The following is a 15,363-nucleotide window of genomic DNA, read 5'->3' as shown; positions in this document are numbered from 1 at the left end:
AAAATAAAAATGCACAAGGCAGCCTGGTGGCCTGTGAACCACAATTACATGCCATTGGCAAAATGCCTACACAGATTCTGGAATTCAAAATATGAAGACTAAATTAAGAAACCACATGTCCTGTTGAAAATATACGCATCTAGTATGTTTTCAACGTTTTCACAGACATGGAAAATCATGGAAGCCACTGTCTAGAGAATCCAGCTCTGCCCTCCCTAACTCAAACTCACAGTAATCCAAGGATGAACAGAATTGTATTTAAGTTTTGTAAATGTGCTCTCTTTGCTATAAAAATAAAACTCCTTGGTACTGTTGAGATTCCTTTTTAGAGAAAACAGGCTATGCTAGCAATGACCTGCACTGTTCTGAGTGACTAGTGTTGGTTTCTTGGCTCCTTGCTCCCACATCTAAAGGTTCTGATTGACCTCTGGTCAACTTGCAGGGTACTCTTTAGTCATGAAGGTCAACAATTCTTTAAAAAAATAAAATAAAATAAACAAAAACAACGAACAAGGCCAAGGAAGAGCCAACACTTAAGTGTACTTTTCTCCAAGAACCAAAAAGGCAATAAGCACCTCAGGTGTATTTTTCTGAGATTGTCTCCAGTGGCATTATCTGGTTCATTATCTCAATCAAAGTACATTTACAATTAAAATTTTGAAAGGATACCAACCTCGAGCCTCTTTTCAAGTGATTCAATTCTGTCCTTTTTACTAGCCAGATTGGCCCGTGTGTAGCGGCTCTGCCCAGGAAGGTATAAAACTTGACTGTAGCATTCTTCCCACACCTGGTTATAGGCTTCACTTGAGAGTTCTCCATGGCTCATTCCTTGTTTAACCACTTCCATCTCCTGCACCAAAACATCCTGGGCCTGTTTACAATAATAATTACAGTAAGTTTAAGTACTACAAACACTTGCCATATCCAGAGAGCTTTAGAAGACTAATTTTTTCCCTCCTTCCTTGAGCCAAAGCCAAGGAGACGTGATTGGTTGTTTTTTGGAAGGGGTGATAACAATACCTAGGAAAAATAGCCTCAGAAGCCTTTGAGTCAATGCAGACTGCTTTTTAAAAGTCAAGCATCCATGTTTCCTCGAAAGTATAAACATCCTTTGCTTTCACTCACTATAACAGCAGTTATCATTTCTCAGGTACCTACTGTGTGTGAGAAACTAGGTTTAAAAGTTTTACCTACATTATATCCAAAGATCACAATCACCTTACAAATTAGCCAATATTAACCTCATTTAAAAGCTAATGAAATTAGGCCGGGCACAGTGGCTCACTCCTGTAATCCTAGCACTTTGGGAGGCTGAGGTGGGCGGATAAAGAGGCCAGGAGTTCAAGACAGCCTGGCTAACACAGCAAAACTTCGTGTCTACTAAAAACACAAAAATTAGCAGGGTGTGGTGGCACACGCCTGTAATCCTAGCTACTTGGGAGGCTGAGGCACAAGAATCACTTGAACCCAGGAGGTGGAGGTTGCAGTGAGCTGGGATCACGCCACTGCACTCCAGCCTGTACAACAGAGCGAGACTCGGTCTCAAAAAAAAAAAAAAAGGCTCATGAAACTAAGGCTCATAGAGATTCAACAACTTGTTAAGACCACATCGTTAGCAGGCAGCATGAGGCAGAATACAAATGGCACCAATGGGTGTGTGCCTTCCACTCTCCCACTCCACCGTACGTGCAGGACCTCACGTGATGGTAAAGGGGAGCTAGGCGTCTTTTTGTCACATGGCTTTTTTTCTCATCCTGAAGGAATGCCCCTGACATTGCCAGAAAATGAAACTGGGGCACGAATCAGATGATAGATCATAAACCAGCTTAGTTCACTACTAAAGAAAATAGTGTAAAATGACAGAATGAGAGGGAAAGCTGGACAGGCCTGGGTTCAGATCACAGCTTCACCATTTAAGCATCTCTCTGAGTTTGCTTAATTTATCTGAGCCCATTTCTCAGGATTTTTCAGCTTGGAAAGCTGAAAAATACCTTTCCAAGCAATTACGATGCTGACCTTAGATCAGACGTGTTTGTTATTAGGATTAAGTGAACAATATACTATAGAGCCTAGCCCAATGCCAGACACAAAGAATTCCATAAGCATATGCATTTTTTCCCAGCCCTTTGCTTCACTGCTTATGAAAAACTGGGAACCACCTTCTGTGCCTTACAGAAGGCTTTCAATCTTTCTAGTAATAATAAAAATAAACATATCAAAATCCATAAAATCAAGAGAAATGATCAATAAACAATTTTAACAAAAAAATGGAAAATAATCTCTATAGGAGAAAAAATGGACACTTAAACAATAACTCTTAAGGGAAATAATGGAAACAAATCAATTTTAACATACCTTAAAGAAAGTATATTAAAGAAAAAGAAAATCTGACACTTTATTAAAAGAGAAATGCTATTTCACTCTGAAACTGTACACAATAAAAATTTACAAGTTCGATCTTAGGAGAGAATATGGGTAAGTTATCTTTAAACTATCCATAAATAATCTGCTAAGTAAAGAGCTGCTTCAAATTCTTTTTGGAACAAAGAGAAATATACACAGATAAATAAAATATGAGAGAATATTTAAGCTACTTTGTTTCAAACAATTCCAGACCAATACTTAGAATTATCATTTTTCAAAAACTGTGTTAGGGTTTATCCTCTACAGAATCTCCAAAAGCAACAACGTGATCCTTGTTTCAGGTTTCCATACATATAATTTAGGAAAATTTATTTCCTAAATTCCTCTTCCCCTCATATTTTCACTTTAAAAAGAGGAAACTGTGCAAGTATCAATTTCATAGCCTGATTTTCAATCCCAGTTCAATGATTACATGTGCTCGACAGAGGAGGCAACTCAACAATGTCAGTTTCCCTATTGCACTTACTAAAAAATGAGTGACTCAAAGTTACTCTGAAATCAGGGACAAGTTGTTGAAATATAAATCGAAACCCTCCTTCCTCTATTTTCTAAAAATCCTATAATAAATATGTATTAGTTACGCAATACAGAAAATACAAAGTAAGAAATTGTGAGAAGGGAAGAAAGAGGAAAAATGCAGGAGGGAAGACAGGAGACTTTGTAAGAATCTTGTTTGTTTCATTCTAAGTATGCAGCAGCTCATTCCAAATCCATGGGTCTATCACTGCTCCTCAGGGCTGAAGACTAAAGAAAAAAAGACTTTTAAACTAATGACCACTCTGCTTCCAACTATGAGACCCACTGTATCTTCTTATACAATTATGGAGATTTCTATTTACAATCACAGTTGTTTGCTCTGTCAAAACAGAAGGAATAAAATGCATATAGAAGAAAAGACCAGACATAGACTTCATACAAGAAATCATGTCTTCATGTCCTTATCCAAAAGAGTAGGGGGAAATCATGTGAGGGGAATATAGTCAGTAAAAAAAATACTTCCTTTTTTCCAATAAGTAAAAGGTTTAATCTATAAACATGTTTATATTAGTCTTTCTTACCTCTTCATATTATTCTAAATAAGTGAGGTTTAGGTACTAAAGGCATCTGCATCTAATTTTTATTCAGGGATAGCAGAGCTGAATACAGAAAATGGCAACTGTAACAACTGTCAACCAAGCCATTAATACCCATGAACCAAAAACACCCTGCAGGTGTTTATTTGATAAAGGTCTATCACACTGAACATGGGGGATGGAGGTATTTAAAGTATGTCTTCTTCATAACAATCTAAACATGTATCTCCTAATCATATATTTCAGTTGTTTATGAATATCAATGGGGAAAAATAAGTTCATTATTTGTCCATGATACACAGCACCTAACAAATACCTAAATCTCAAGAAGAAATAGTCCAGCTCAATCATACCTTTTTCAGCTCTTCTTTGGAGAACTTCTCATAAGGATTATGTTCCAGGTAGGTAATGTGCTCTGAATTATTGGTACCAAACCCTACAGTTTTGCCTTTTTTATTTCCAGATGGTTCATAAGGGTGATGTAGAAGGTCATAATGAAGCATTGTGATCATTTCTTTTTTGATTAGTTCTTCACTTTTCTGTAAATCTGTTAAAGGCGGTTCTACATTTAAGGGTCTTAGAATAGTTTCATTTACCTAAAATGTTAAAACAAATACAATTACCAAACATATCACTGCAATATATTAATGTTATTACCTGTTACAGCACGAATTAAATAGCAGTTTTACATTTTCAAAAGCAATTTCTACTTTTTTCCTTCTAAATTCTGGTACTAGTGAAACATTTTAAAGATTGGGTTTGAGAACTACTTTCCTATATTCCAGAAAGTAGATGAAATTTTGTTTTATAGTCTTTATGAATGATGTAAAAAGCAGCAATCATATAAAAAGAAACTTAAAACTTCCTAAACCAGAAATTCTAACACTTACTTCTGATGGTCTTGGCAGATCTTTCTGGACAGCTTTATGCATTCGTTTCATTTCCTTTACACGCTCTGCATCTCGTATGGCCTAAAAAATGATTTTTATATCCTTTATTGCAGCTATAGCGTATTTGATACCTCTCAATAAAGCTAAAAACACTTTGGTATGTAAGACTATGTGTGTTCAATAGCTAAAGTTTAGAAATTGGTTTAAGTTTGTAGAAAGGCAATGCTAAGGCAACAGAAATGAATCAGTCTATTCACTCTCATTATAATAGAAACTAAGAGCTTCCAGTGTCTACTAGAGCATTCTCCAAATTTTCATGGATCCATCCATCACGTAACAAACTTCTCTCATCTAAATGGAAAACCTAAACTCCAAAGAGACTCCCACGACACAACTCTTTCTTCCCTTTCACTCCAAAATTACTGACTTAATTCAAAAAGCCAGCCAAAAAATGTAGTTTCCTGATTCTTATGAATAATGTGGGATAACACATTAAAATTTCACGCCATTTCTGAAGGAGTAAATGTAACTCAAAGTAGCTGAGAACTAAACACAAAAAGTATCATCCTCTGTTCCCAATGAAAAGCACATTCATATCGGTCCCCTCTAAAATATTATTTCCATTGATGTCATTCTCACTCCAATCCCCTGAGATTAAAGGTACCTAAAATCATTCAGCAATGGACTGCAGCAAGACTTACTAAAAAGGTCATATAATATCAGTTCTAGTTTAGGATTCACCACTTACTCACTATTAGACCTGAGAAAGTTGAGACCATGAGACCTGAATTCATCTGAGCTTGTTGAGTATTCCTTATTAGAACTATCTGGGACCAGAGGATCTTGGATTTCTGATTTCTTCAGATTCTGGAACATCTGCATTATACTGACTCTAATTCAAAAAGCTTCAATGAGCATTTCTTTTGAGCATCACGTCAGCACTCAAAAAGTTTTGAATTTTAGAGCATTTCAGATGTTGGATTTTCGGATTAGCAATGTTCAACCTGTAATACCAATCCTATTTATATCACTGTGCTGTTATGTGCAAATGAGAAAGTAATTACGTATAAGATATATTACTAGAAAGTGTTACTAATATTATTCTGACATACTCTATCTAAATTTCCAACTCCAGTTTAGACACAGGTCTTACTATGTTGGACTGGATTCAAACTCCTGGGCCCAAAGGATCCTCCCACCTTAGCCTCCTGAGTAGCTGAGACTACAGGCTCGTACCATCGTACCACCCAGAAACCAAGATGTATTTGTTTTTAAGACTAACCAATAACATCTTTTCTTTGCTAGATTGAAGCAATGTCCAAAAGACTACCTACGTGTATTTTAGAGAAGCATAATGAATTTGACAAAATGTATTTAAATTTCCATATATATATTTTTAAGAATGTCCATCAAAATATTGTGAGTATATTAATTATGTGAGGATACATTATTAATGACATAAATTATTTACTTCAGAAGTTTTTTCAATATTAAAAAGAACTAGGTAGAGATCTTGAGACATTTAATGGCTGTTCTTCATTCTTTGAGCCTACTGACACATTCAGCCGAACTCACGCTTCTTTCAGTACAGTTACCCACCTGCTTTCGAGCATCCACATCGGCAGCATCTTCAATGTAAGTATCATCTACTTCACGTTCTTCCAGCTCCTTCTCGGCATTTTCTGGTAGAACAATTTCAAAATCATTCTTAGGGGCGGGAAGGCCCAACAACCCTAAACGGAGATGTTCTCGAGATTCTCTTTCCTGTAGAAAAGAAGTGGTCCTTCTCAATTCATGCATATTAAATATTCAACCAGAATTTTATGAGTCTTAAAAATTGACAGCACAACAGTCTAGTCAAAATAACTGTACAATTTAAAATAACTAAGAGAATAATTGGATGGTTTCTAACACAAAGGTTAAATGCTTGAGGGGATGCATACCCCATTTTCCATGGTGTGATTGTTACACATGCATGCCTGTATCAAGATATCTCATATACCCCATAAACATATACACCTACTACGTATCCACAAAAATTAAAAATTACAGACAGAGAAAAAAAAGTCTCAAAAAAAATCAGCCTAATATTAATTCTAGAAAAATAATCCTGACTTCAGAGCTAAGACAAGGCTTTTGTTTATTTTCTATCCCCTCTTCTTCCCAACATTAAGACCAATCAAAAACTTTCACTTGTGATCACTGAAGATACTCTGGGATATTCCAACAGGAGGTTTGAGGCCAGGGCAGAAAAAAAGACCACTATAATTTTCATTTGAGGGAACACATTTCTGACACCGAAAGTTAACAGCAAATGAAAAGAACAGGTTCAAAAGTTAGTCTGTCCTTGGACTAATAAAACCCACTCTGAAAGATACTTGAATTTGTATGTATATGTTTATTGTTAATAAAAATACTAAATCCCATGCAGACGAAAGAAAGTAGAGTCCTGGTTCCCAAAAAACCCTCCTGGTACCCAGAGGTTTTCCAGTCCATCCTCAGTACTGACATGTACCAGGTGTGAGGAACAGATGAGTTGCTATGCCTAAAACATCCTCCGTGCTTACTCATATTGTAGTCTCCATCTGGGACAGCCCCCACCCTCCTTCGGAACATACCTCTTCCAATAAGACTTTCCTGTTACCCAACAAATGTGATTATTCCCTTCTTTAACTACCCTAAGCACATTGGCTTTACTCAAAGGGCTTATTCTGTTCTGATATTACAATTATTTTTGGACTTAGTTTAGTACTGCCAATCTCCCCAGAATATAAATTTCCTCAGCACAAAGGACATCTATATTCAACTTTAGATCCCCTCAAATGTCCAAATGCACACTCCGCACTCATGAGGTTCTTAATCTGTTTAATTCTTATGTATCCATTCAGAGTTGGCTTTAGTTGATATCAATTTGAACTTTAAGAAACATACATAAATCAACCAAATATATATATGAAGTTAGAATTAATTTTAAACTGAAGACAAGCCAGTATAATTAGAAGTTTTTTTCTTTTTAATTTCACAATGATTTATGTGGCATTAGATAATAAGGCCCAATAGCAAAGTAATAAATGCAATAACACGGGCAGAAGCAAAACTTAACTTTTACAATTAGCTTTCTACCTCACCTTGCTGAAGAAAACTTCAGTGAAATCAACAACAAGCATCAATATTCACAAACCTAGTAAGCATAAAGAAAGATGGGTTTTGAGCCCAAAATATTCCCTTTCATCAAGTCTTACAGATCATTCTCTTTTTCTGGCATCCGCAGGTGTATAGATTCTTAAGGTATACGTGATATGCACTAACAGGAGAAATTTTAATTTGGCACCCATGAGATATTAAAAAAAATTTTAAGAGTATTAAAAGGGAATTGACATTTACCATCTGCTTCACATAAGAGGGATCACTATAGTCTGCCATTCCATCCTCAGGATTAATGTTTAACTTGTCTCGAAGAGGAGTTCTACCCGGGGTAGAGTTAATAACCGGTTTGGGAGTTGTTCCACTCCGGGGAGTCAGCCCTTCAGCTCCATTAGAAGGAGTCCTAGAAAGACAGGAATCCCAATTAACAGAAGTGCCACTTATATTTAGATTGTGCTTTCAAATGTTTTTCACATAAATTATTTCACAGGAAATATAGAAAAAAAAGGAATAAAGATTTCAGAAATTCTGTCTAGCTGGTTTTGTTAGGATCTCTAGGTTAAAATCAATGTTTGGTCTAGCTAGCATGGTATTTTTATTTTATTGACTTAAAATAATCACTATATTTGATATTTTCTTGCCTTCCTAAACTGCGCCCACTAAACATTATTTCCACTTTTTCTTGGCACATTAGGGCGGCTAGGAACATGCAGCGGGCAGGGAGGTGGGCCACCACACTCAATGACCCCAGATGACTCTTTGAGTTTGGTGTATATTTGTCTCCTACCCTCCCTATCAAGCTGTTGGTTCTCACATCATTGTCACTGTCATTATTACCAAAGTACACACTTTAAATAGTTCCTCTTTTTACATTTTGTTTAGAAACCAAACACCACACTTTTGGAATCACATGTAAACATGAGTAAGTTCCTGAGGGAGGCCTAAGAGATTCTCCTAGGAATAAGATCCACAGAATCTGCAGCAACCTATATTTTAAATATTCAAAGCCTTTTTTTCCCCTGGTTGCCTATTTCCTGTATATTGGTGTGTTGCAGAATGGTGACGCTGCCAGACAGCTATTCCTGGTAAGTAAGGTGTTATCACATAAGACGTGGTTCCCGCCCCCAAGGATTTTACAATCGAGGTGAGAGACAAGACATACAGTTGTCCCTAAGTATTCACAGGGGATCGGCGGATTAGTTCCAGGACCAAAATCTGCAGACACTCAAGTCCCTGATACAAAACGGCATCGTATTTGCATATAACGTATGCACACCTTCCCATGTACTTTTAAATCATCTCTAGGTTACTTATAATACCCAATACAATGTAAACGCTATATAAATTGTTGTTATATTGTATTTTTATTTGTGTTATTTTTTATTGTTGTACTGAGTTTTTTAGAATATTTTTTATCCACAGTTGGTTGAATCCACAAATGTGGAACCCTCAGATACAGAGGGCCAACTAAACATAGGAAGTGAGGTATTACGCTCTCTTATAAGACACTCAAGAAGTGTTAAATGTCTACGACTGGCTGTCAATGCTTCTTGGTTCTGCTGTCATGACACCTGTAATAGCCTGAAGTGCTTTCTCTACTAAATAACCAGTAGGAGGACATATCTTAACACTTAAAATTCAAAGTAAACCCCAAATATATCCAACCACTGTAAGTTCCAATTCCATTTTACTACTACATGCTTCCATAACATTTGTATTTTAAAGATTCTTCTTAAAAAACAGCAGCTTAAAACTAAGCAAAAGAGTTATAAAGAAATACTGAATTCCAGTTAATGCATGTGGAAGTGTTTAGGGATCAAGCAAACTGATATCTGCAAGTTACTTTGAAACTCATTAAAAAATATGATGGATTGGTGGATGGATATGCAATAAAGCAGATACAGTAAAATATTAACGATCTTAGAATCTAAGTGGTAGGTATATGGATGTTCACTTTACCATTTGTCAACTTCAACAGGTGAGAGACTGGGTCTCCAAAACAGAGTTTATTTGGGAACAGCAAGGGATTACAATGTGGGATACGTGTGCTATAACAGACCATAGGTATACCTGAGAGTGCTGGGGCAAGGAGAAGTTTTTAAAGATACAAGGGAGGAGTCTACGTAAACTGTTTTGAAACAAAGACCATTGGTTACAGGGACTTATCACAGGAGGTGGCATTTGTTTTCATTGCCGGTATACATAACAGTATCCTTTATCTGAAATGGGGGACCAGAAGAGTTTTAGATATGGGATTTTTTTTTCAGATTTGGGGATAATTCCATTATGCTTACTGGTTGAGCATGGCAAATCAGGAAATTTGAAATCTGAAACATTTCAATGCGCATTTCCTTTGAGTGTCATATTGGTGCTCAAAAAGTCTGGATTTAGGCCGGGCACAGTGGCTCAAACCTGTAATGCCAGCACTTTGGGAGGCTGAGGTGGGTGGATTACCTGAGGTGAGGAGTTCGAGACCAGCCTGACCATCAAGGAGAAACCCCATCTCTACTAAAAATACAAAATTAGCCGGGCACGGCGGCGCAAGACTGTAATCCCAGCTACTCAGGAGCCCGAGGCAGGAGAATTGCTTGAACCTAGGAGGCAGAGGTTGTGATGAGCCAAGTTCGCACCATTGCACTCTAGTCTGGGCAACAAGAGCGAAACTCCGTCTCAAAAAAAAAAAATTTGGATTTTGGAGCCTTCTGGATTTTCAGATTTGGGATGCTCAACCTGTACTGGCTGTTGGTAGGGCAACATCTTCACAGAAGCAACTTATCTGGAATTTGTGTGGTTTTCAGAAGATCCCTGGAATAATTTCTGTCATGGGCATATACGCATGAGGGTTCCTTTTTCATTAAAATGTAACATTAAGTGACTCCAATTCAATACTGATAACTTCCACACATTCTTTCAACCTTTCTAAATGCCTGAAATTTTCATAATAAAATGCTAGAGGGAAAGCAATACATAAAAGGATTACAATTTTAATAAAATTCACAAAGTAATCATTAAAAATGAATCAATCTACTCTAAAATCAAACACAAAGTATTCAAAAATAACGTGATAGGATCCGAAGTTTTGCAAAAGGACACTCCAATTAGACAGGTGTGGTGGCAGACGCCTGTAATCCCAGCTACTTGGGAGGCTGAGGCATGAGAATCGCTTGAACCCGGGAGGCAGATAGGTTCCGTAAGCTGAGATCGTGCTACTGCACTCCAGCCTGGGTGGCAGAGCGAGACTCCATCTTTAAAAAAAAAAAGGGAGAGGCACTCCACAGTATTTAACCATTTCCCAGACACTATCATTTATTACTGTGAAGAAGAAATCAAAGAGGAAAACTCAACACAATAAGTATTAGCTCTCCATAAACATTACTAAAGCAAACATGCTAAGTCCTTGAATTCATGTTTTTCTAAAATAAAAAACATGTTCATTTACAATACCTGAATGGAGTAGAGAGAACTGTGTTTGGAGTCTGTACAACCTGCCGCTGTGGAGTTACACCTGAGAAGTCACTCTCATGCAACGGGGTATTAAGTCCACCTTTTAATGGGGTGTCCACATTGGTGAGGGCCATGAGGTTCTGGGCTTCCTGATAAACAAGCAGGCGAAGAAGCACGGTTAACAGTTTAGACAGGCTTGCAGAATCTCTTCTGGTCCTACTATATAAATCTTGAAGCAGGCAGAATTCTTACTCATTTTCTCAATGAAAACCAACAGAGAAAATGAATACCAGTCATGTCAGATTTCAATGTTTCCATTCCTTCTATCAATCTAACACATCACATCAGAAGTTTTATATATCAAATAAAGTTTTATGTGTAGAGGTGCACTTTTGTGGCCTCACATATGAAATTACTATTACCCAAAAACTTCTCCTATTACCTGTGCCAAACCTCTCTATAATCATGAAATATAAGAATTCAAATTTCCCAGTGTGAGCTTAGGCCAAACGTCTGAATGCCTGGGTTTTAGTCTGGCTTCACCACTGAATTCTCTATCCAGTCTTCATTAGTGTCTCTGAGGTCTGTTTCTTCTACTGAAACTTAAGATACTCCCAAGCAACCTTTCCACTGCACAAGAAAACAACTTGTGGGGGTCAGGTCCCTTTCAGAAGTCTTGCCTGATCTCTTCAGGCAGAACTGCCCATGTTCTCTTTAGTCCCTCTATTGTAACGCCGTCCTCAGTGCTATCTTTGTACCCATAAATCTCTTAATGTCCAACTTAGGGCCTGTGGCAGAGTTTATTTTCCAAAGATGGTCACAACCTTCTCTCTCATGTTTCATGTTCTTAAAATCCAACCACGATACTCCTTCCATCAAGAGGTTGGGTCTATATTCCCTCCCCATAAATCTAGGTGGGCTTGTGATTCACCTGTAACCAACAGAATACAACAAAAGTGACAATGCTTGACCTCCAAGGTTAGTTTAGAAAAAATTACGCAGCTTCCCACCACATTCACACTGGAGCCCTGAGACACCATGTGAGAAGTTCAACTGTTCTGAGACCACCACACTATGAGAAAGCCCAAGCCACATGGAAAGACCACATGCAGATTCACTCCACATTCCCAGCTGAGGACCCACCCAACCAACAGCCAGCATCAACCACCAGACATGGAAAGACAACACCTCCAAATGACTCTATCCCCTCTCCATCAAATCACACAGAACTGCTGAGTCCTCCTTACTAAGGCCCTAGACATCACGGAGCACAGACGAACCACTCCTTCTGTGCCCTGTCTGAATCCCTGACTCACAGAAGTCATAAGCATAGTAAAATGCACTAAACCACTAAATTTCAAGGCAAAATGAAAATAACCAGAGCAAGACTTAATTCCGTTATTCTGTATATCTTCACTCATGAAAAAAAAAAACCTTGAATTTTACATTATCAAAGGCCCTGTGTGTGTCCTTTTTGCTATTCCAAATATAAAGCATTTACTAGAAAGAAACATATGTAGGCTTAGAACTTCTGCACAGGAAAGAGAAGAAATAAGAATCAAATGGCAAAAGTATATATTCCTGGAAGAGTGGGTGACATGTGACATATCATATGTGCCAAAATTACAAATAGGCAACACTCCCAAAAATGGTGTGGCTAAGGAGTGGGGGAGTTTGGTCCAGTAAAATGCCGGGGCATCTGAGAGCTATCTCCTATGTGGTGAATTATCCTGTGTCGACCTGGTTACACTGGGATGTTTCCCAGAATCCTCTTCCCTCTTGGTACCGAGTTAGAGTTCATCAAAAGTAAAACAGAGGTAGAGGCAGAAGGAGAAGCAGAGGTGACAGAGGTGAAGTAGCAACCACTATGCTCTGATGGCCGTCATTGGTTAGAGGTAGTGACAGACTTGCAGAGGAGCTGGCGAGTTTCAGTGTGTCCTTGCACCCCACTGCTCCATATATCCAATTCTCCTCCTTTATAGGCAGCCCTGGTGACCAGACTTCTGCTTCAAACTCACAGAAACAGTAGTGATAAAGAGCCAACAACCCTCCAGACTTCCATGCCTAGCCTCCAGATTTCCCTATAAGCTAGGACTCACCCCACACCAGGGCTGGTGACCTTTCTCCAATCTTTAATGCTCCTTTTCAGACCTTTAATGCCCTGCTTTTCTCATAACTGTATATGGGACTAATTCCTCTAACAAATTCCTTATTCCATGATTTTCATAGTGGTTCTGTTTCCTTAATTAAATCTTGACTGATGTATCCTAGACTAGATCAGAGGAGGCCAACAGAGAGAAGCAAAATTCCTCTTATCCCTAGCTACACACAACAGCAGCCAGAGGTACCACCTTTATCACACATAGAACAGAGACACTGAACCAATAAAAGCTCACAAAGTGAAAACTAAATTTATCAAAATTTTACATAAAAATATGTCACAGACTAGACTAAATCTCAACTTCTGTCAGTTCATCTTAGAGGTTCCAAAGGGCTTCAACCAATCATAATCATTTTCACTAGTAGATATTTATTTTACTGTGGCAGAGACATCTCCTTGTCACCAAGCACCCATTCTCTTCCTCCATAGTAACAGAAGCCTCAATTCTTAACCGGCACCTGGCTACCCAGAACAAATATCCCATGTCCCAGTAGCTAGGACATGTGTGTCTACGTTCTGGTCAGCAAGACAGACAGAATGATGTGTACAAGAGATGTGTTCTTAAGAAGGGAAAGGGTGTGCCCTTTTTCCTCCTTCTTACAGGCTATATGCAAACATGATGGCTGGCCCTGCAGCGACTGTACCTGCCACAAGGAGAAACTAAGAAGAGAAACCTGACATGCGGGAGGACAAAAAAGCAGGTGCCCAGGTCCCTGACACCAGGGAGTGCCACACAAGCCCGTTTGATTTATCTCTCAACATTTAGAACATGAAACAGAAATAAATCTCTATTCTATTTAGGCCACTGTTAGAGGTTTTCTGTTACAGCTAACCCTAATTCCAACAAATATATAAGTTCCCCCACATCTTTTAGAAGAGGAATCCAAAGTTACAAGCCCCAAACTTACTGTATATGGCTCAGGTTCTAAACCTGTTTTGTGCTTTTTCAAAATAACTACTACTCTTTCAGTTAACATTCACTCATTACTTCAATATTCTTTAACAATCAGTTAAAAAGCCTGTATTAAAAACACAGAAGGATACTACAAGGCTACAGGAATTAAGACAGTGTGGTACTGGCACAGGATAGATAACAGATCGGTGAGACAGAATTGAGAGTCCAGAAATAAACTCTTACATTAATGGTCAATTGACTTTTTTAAGGACTGCTCATAAGACCATACAATGGGAAAAGAACAGTCTTAACAAATTGTGTTAGGAAAACTGGATATCCACATGCCCAAGAATGAAGGTAGAGCCATACCTAATAGTACATACAAAAACTAACTCAAAATGGATCACAGACCTGAACGTAAGCACTAAAACTATAAAATCCGAAGAAAAAGCATGGGAGTAACTCTTCATGACCCAGGGTTGGAAAGAATTTCTTGGGTAAGATTAAATGCATAAGCAAAAAAGAAAAAGACAGCTAAACTATACCTCATGAAAATTTAAACCTTCTGTACTGCAAACGAGAACATCAAGAAAGTGAAAACACAACCTACAAAATGAGAGGAAACATCTGCAAGTTATATCAGATAAGGTACTTATATCCAGAATATACAAAGAACTCTTACATTATTAAAAACCCAGTCAGGTGCAATGGTTCACGTATATAATTCTAGCACTTTGGGAGGCTCAAGTGGGAGAATCTTGAAGCCAGGAATTCAAAACTAGCCTAGGCAACACAAGCAAGACCTTGTTGCTACAAAAAAATTTTTTTAATTAAAAAAAAAGATAACCCAATTTAAAAATGGGTAAAGAATATGAATAGCCATTTCTAAAAAAAAAATAGATATACACACACACACACACACACACACACACACACACAAGCCAGGCCAGGCACAGTGGCTCACACCTGTAATCCCAACGTTTTGGGAGGCCAAGGTGGGAGGATCGCTTGAACCCAGGTCTTCAAGACTAGCCTGGACAACATAGTGAGATTCCATCTCTACAAAAATAAAAAATTAGCCAGGCATAGTGATGCACACCTGTAGCCCCAGCTACTTGAGAGGCTGTGGTGGGAGGGCTGCTTGAACCTGAGAAGTTGAGTCTGCAGTGAGCCACAATAGCGCCACTGCACTCCAGCCTGTGTGACAGAGTGAGACCCTGTCTCAATAACAACAACAAAGATATAAAAATGACCAATAAGCACACGAAATGTCATTAGCTATTAGGGAAATGCAAATCAAAAACACAAGATACCACTTCACAACTAGGATCT

At 38.1% G+C, this 15,363-nt stretch overlaps 1 protein-coding gene across 1 annotated transcript in view; it reads right to left on the bottom strand.

Annotated features, from left to right (window-relative positions):
* The window catches only part of CDC5L (cell division cycle 5 like), a 65,357-nt gene that overhangs the window by 16,742 nt on the left and 33,252 nt on the right, over nucleotides 1–15,363 (bottom strand). The window contains exons 9-14 of the mRNA XM_050786922.1: nucleotides 10,976–11,124; nucleotides 7,772–7,934; nucleotides 5,987–6,151; nucleotides 4,388–4,468; nucleotides 3,851–4,093; nucleotides 674–871 (exon numbers count right to left, since the gene is read on the bottom strand). Of these exons, the coding sequence (XP_050642879.1) occupies nucleotides 674–871; nucleotides 3,851–4,093; nucleotides 4,388–4,468; nucleotides 5,987–6,151; nucleotides 7,772–7,934; nucleotides 10,976–11,124 (999 nt within the window). The remainder of the gene's footprint in view (nucleotides 1–673; nucleotides 872–3,850; nucleotides 4,094–4,387; nucleotides 4,469–5,986; nucleotides 6,152–7,771; nucleotides 7,935–10,975; nucleotides 11,125–15,363) is intronic.

The sequence above is a fragment of the Macaca thibetana genome, chromosome 4, assembly GCF_024542745.1.
Source record: "Macaca thibetana thibetana isolate TM-01 chromosome 4, ASM2454274v1, whole genome shotgun sequence".
Taxonomy (NCBI): domain Eukaryota; kingdom Metazoa; phylum Chordata; class Mammalia; order Primates; family Cercopithecidae; genus Macaca; species Macaca thibetana.
Note: the sequence above shows the minus strand (reverse complement) of the source record. Positions and strands in the feature narration are given on the sequence as shown.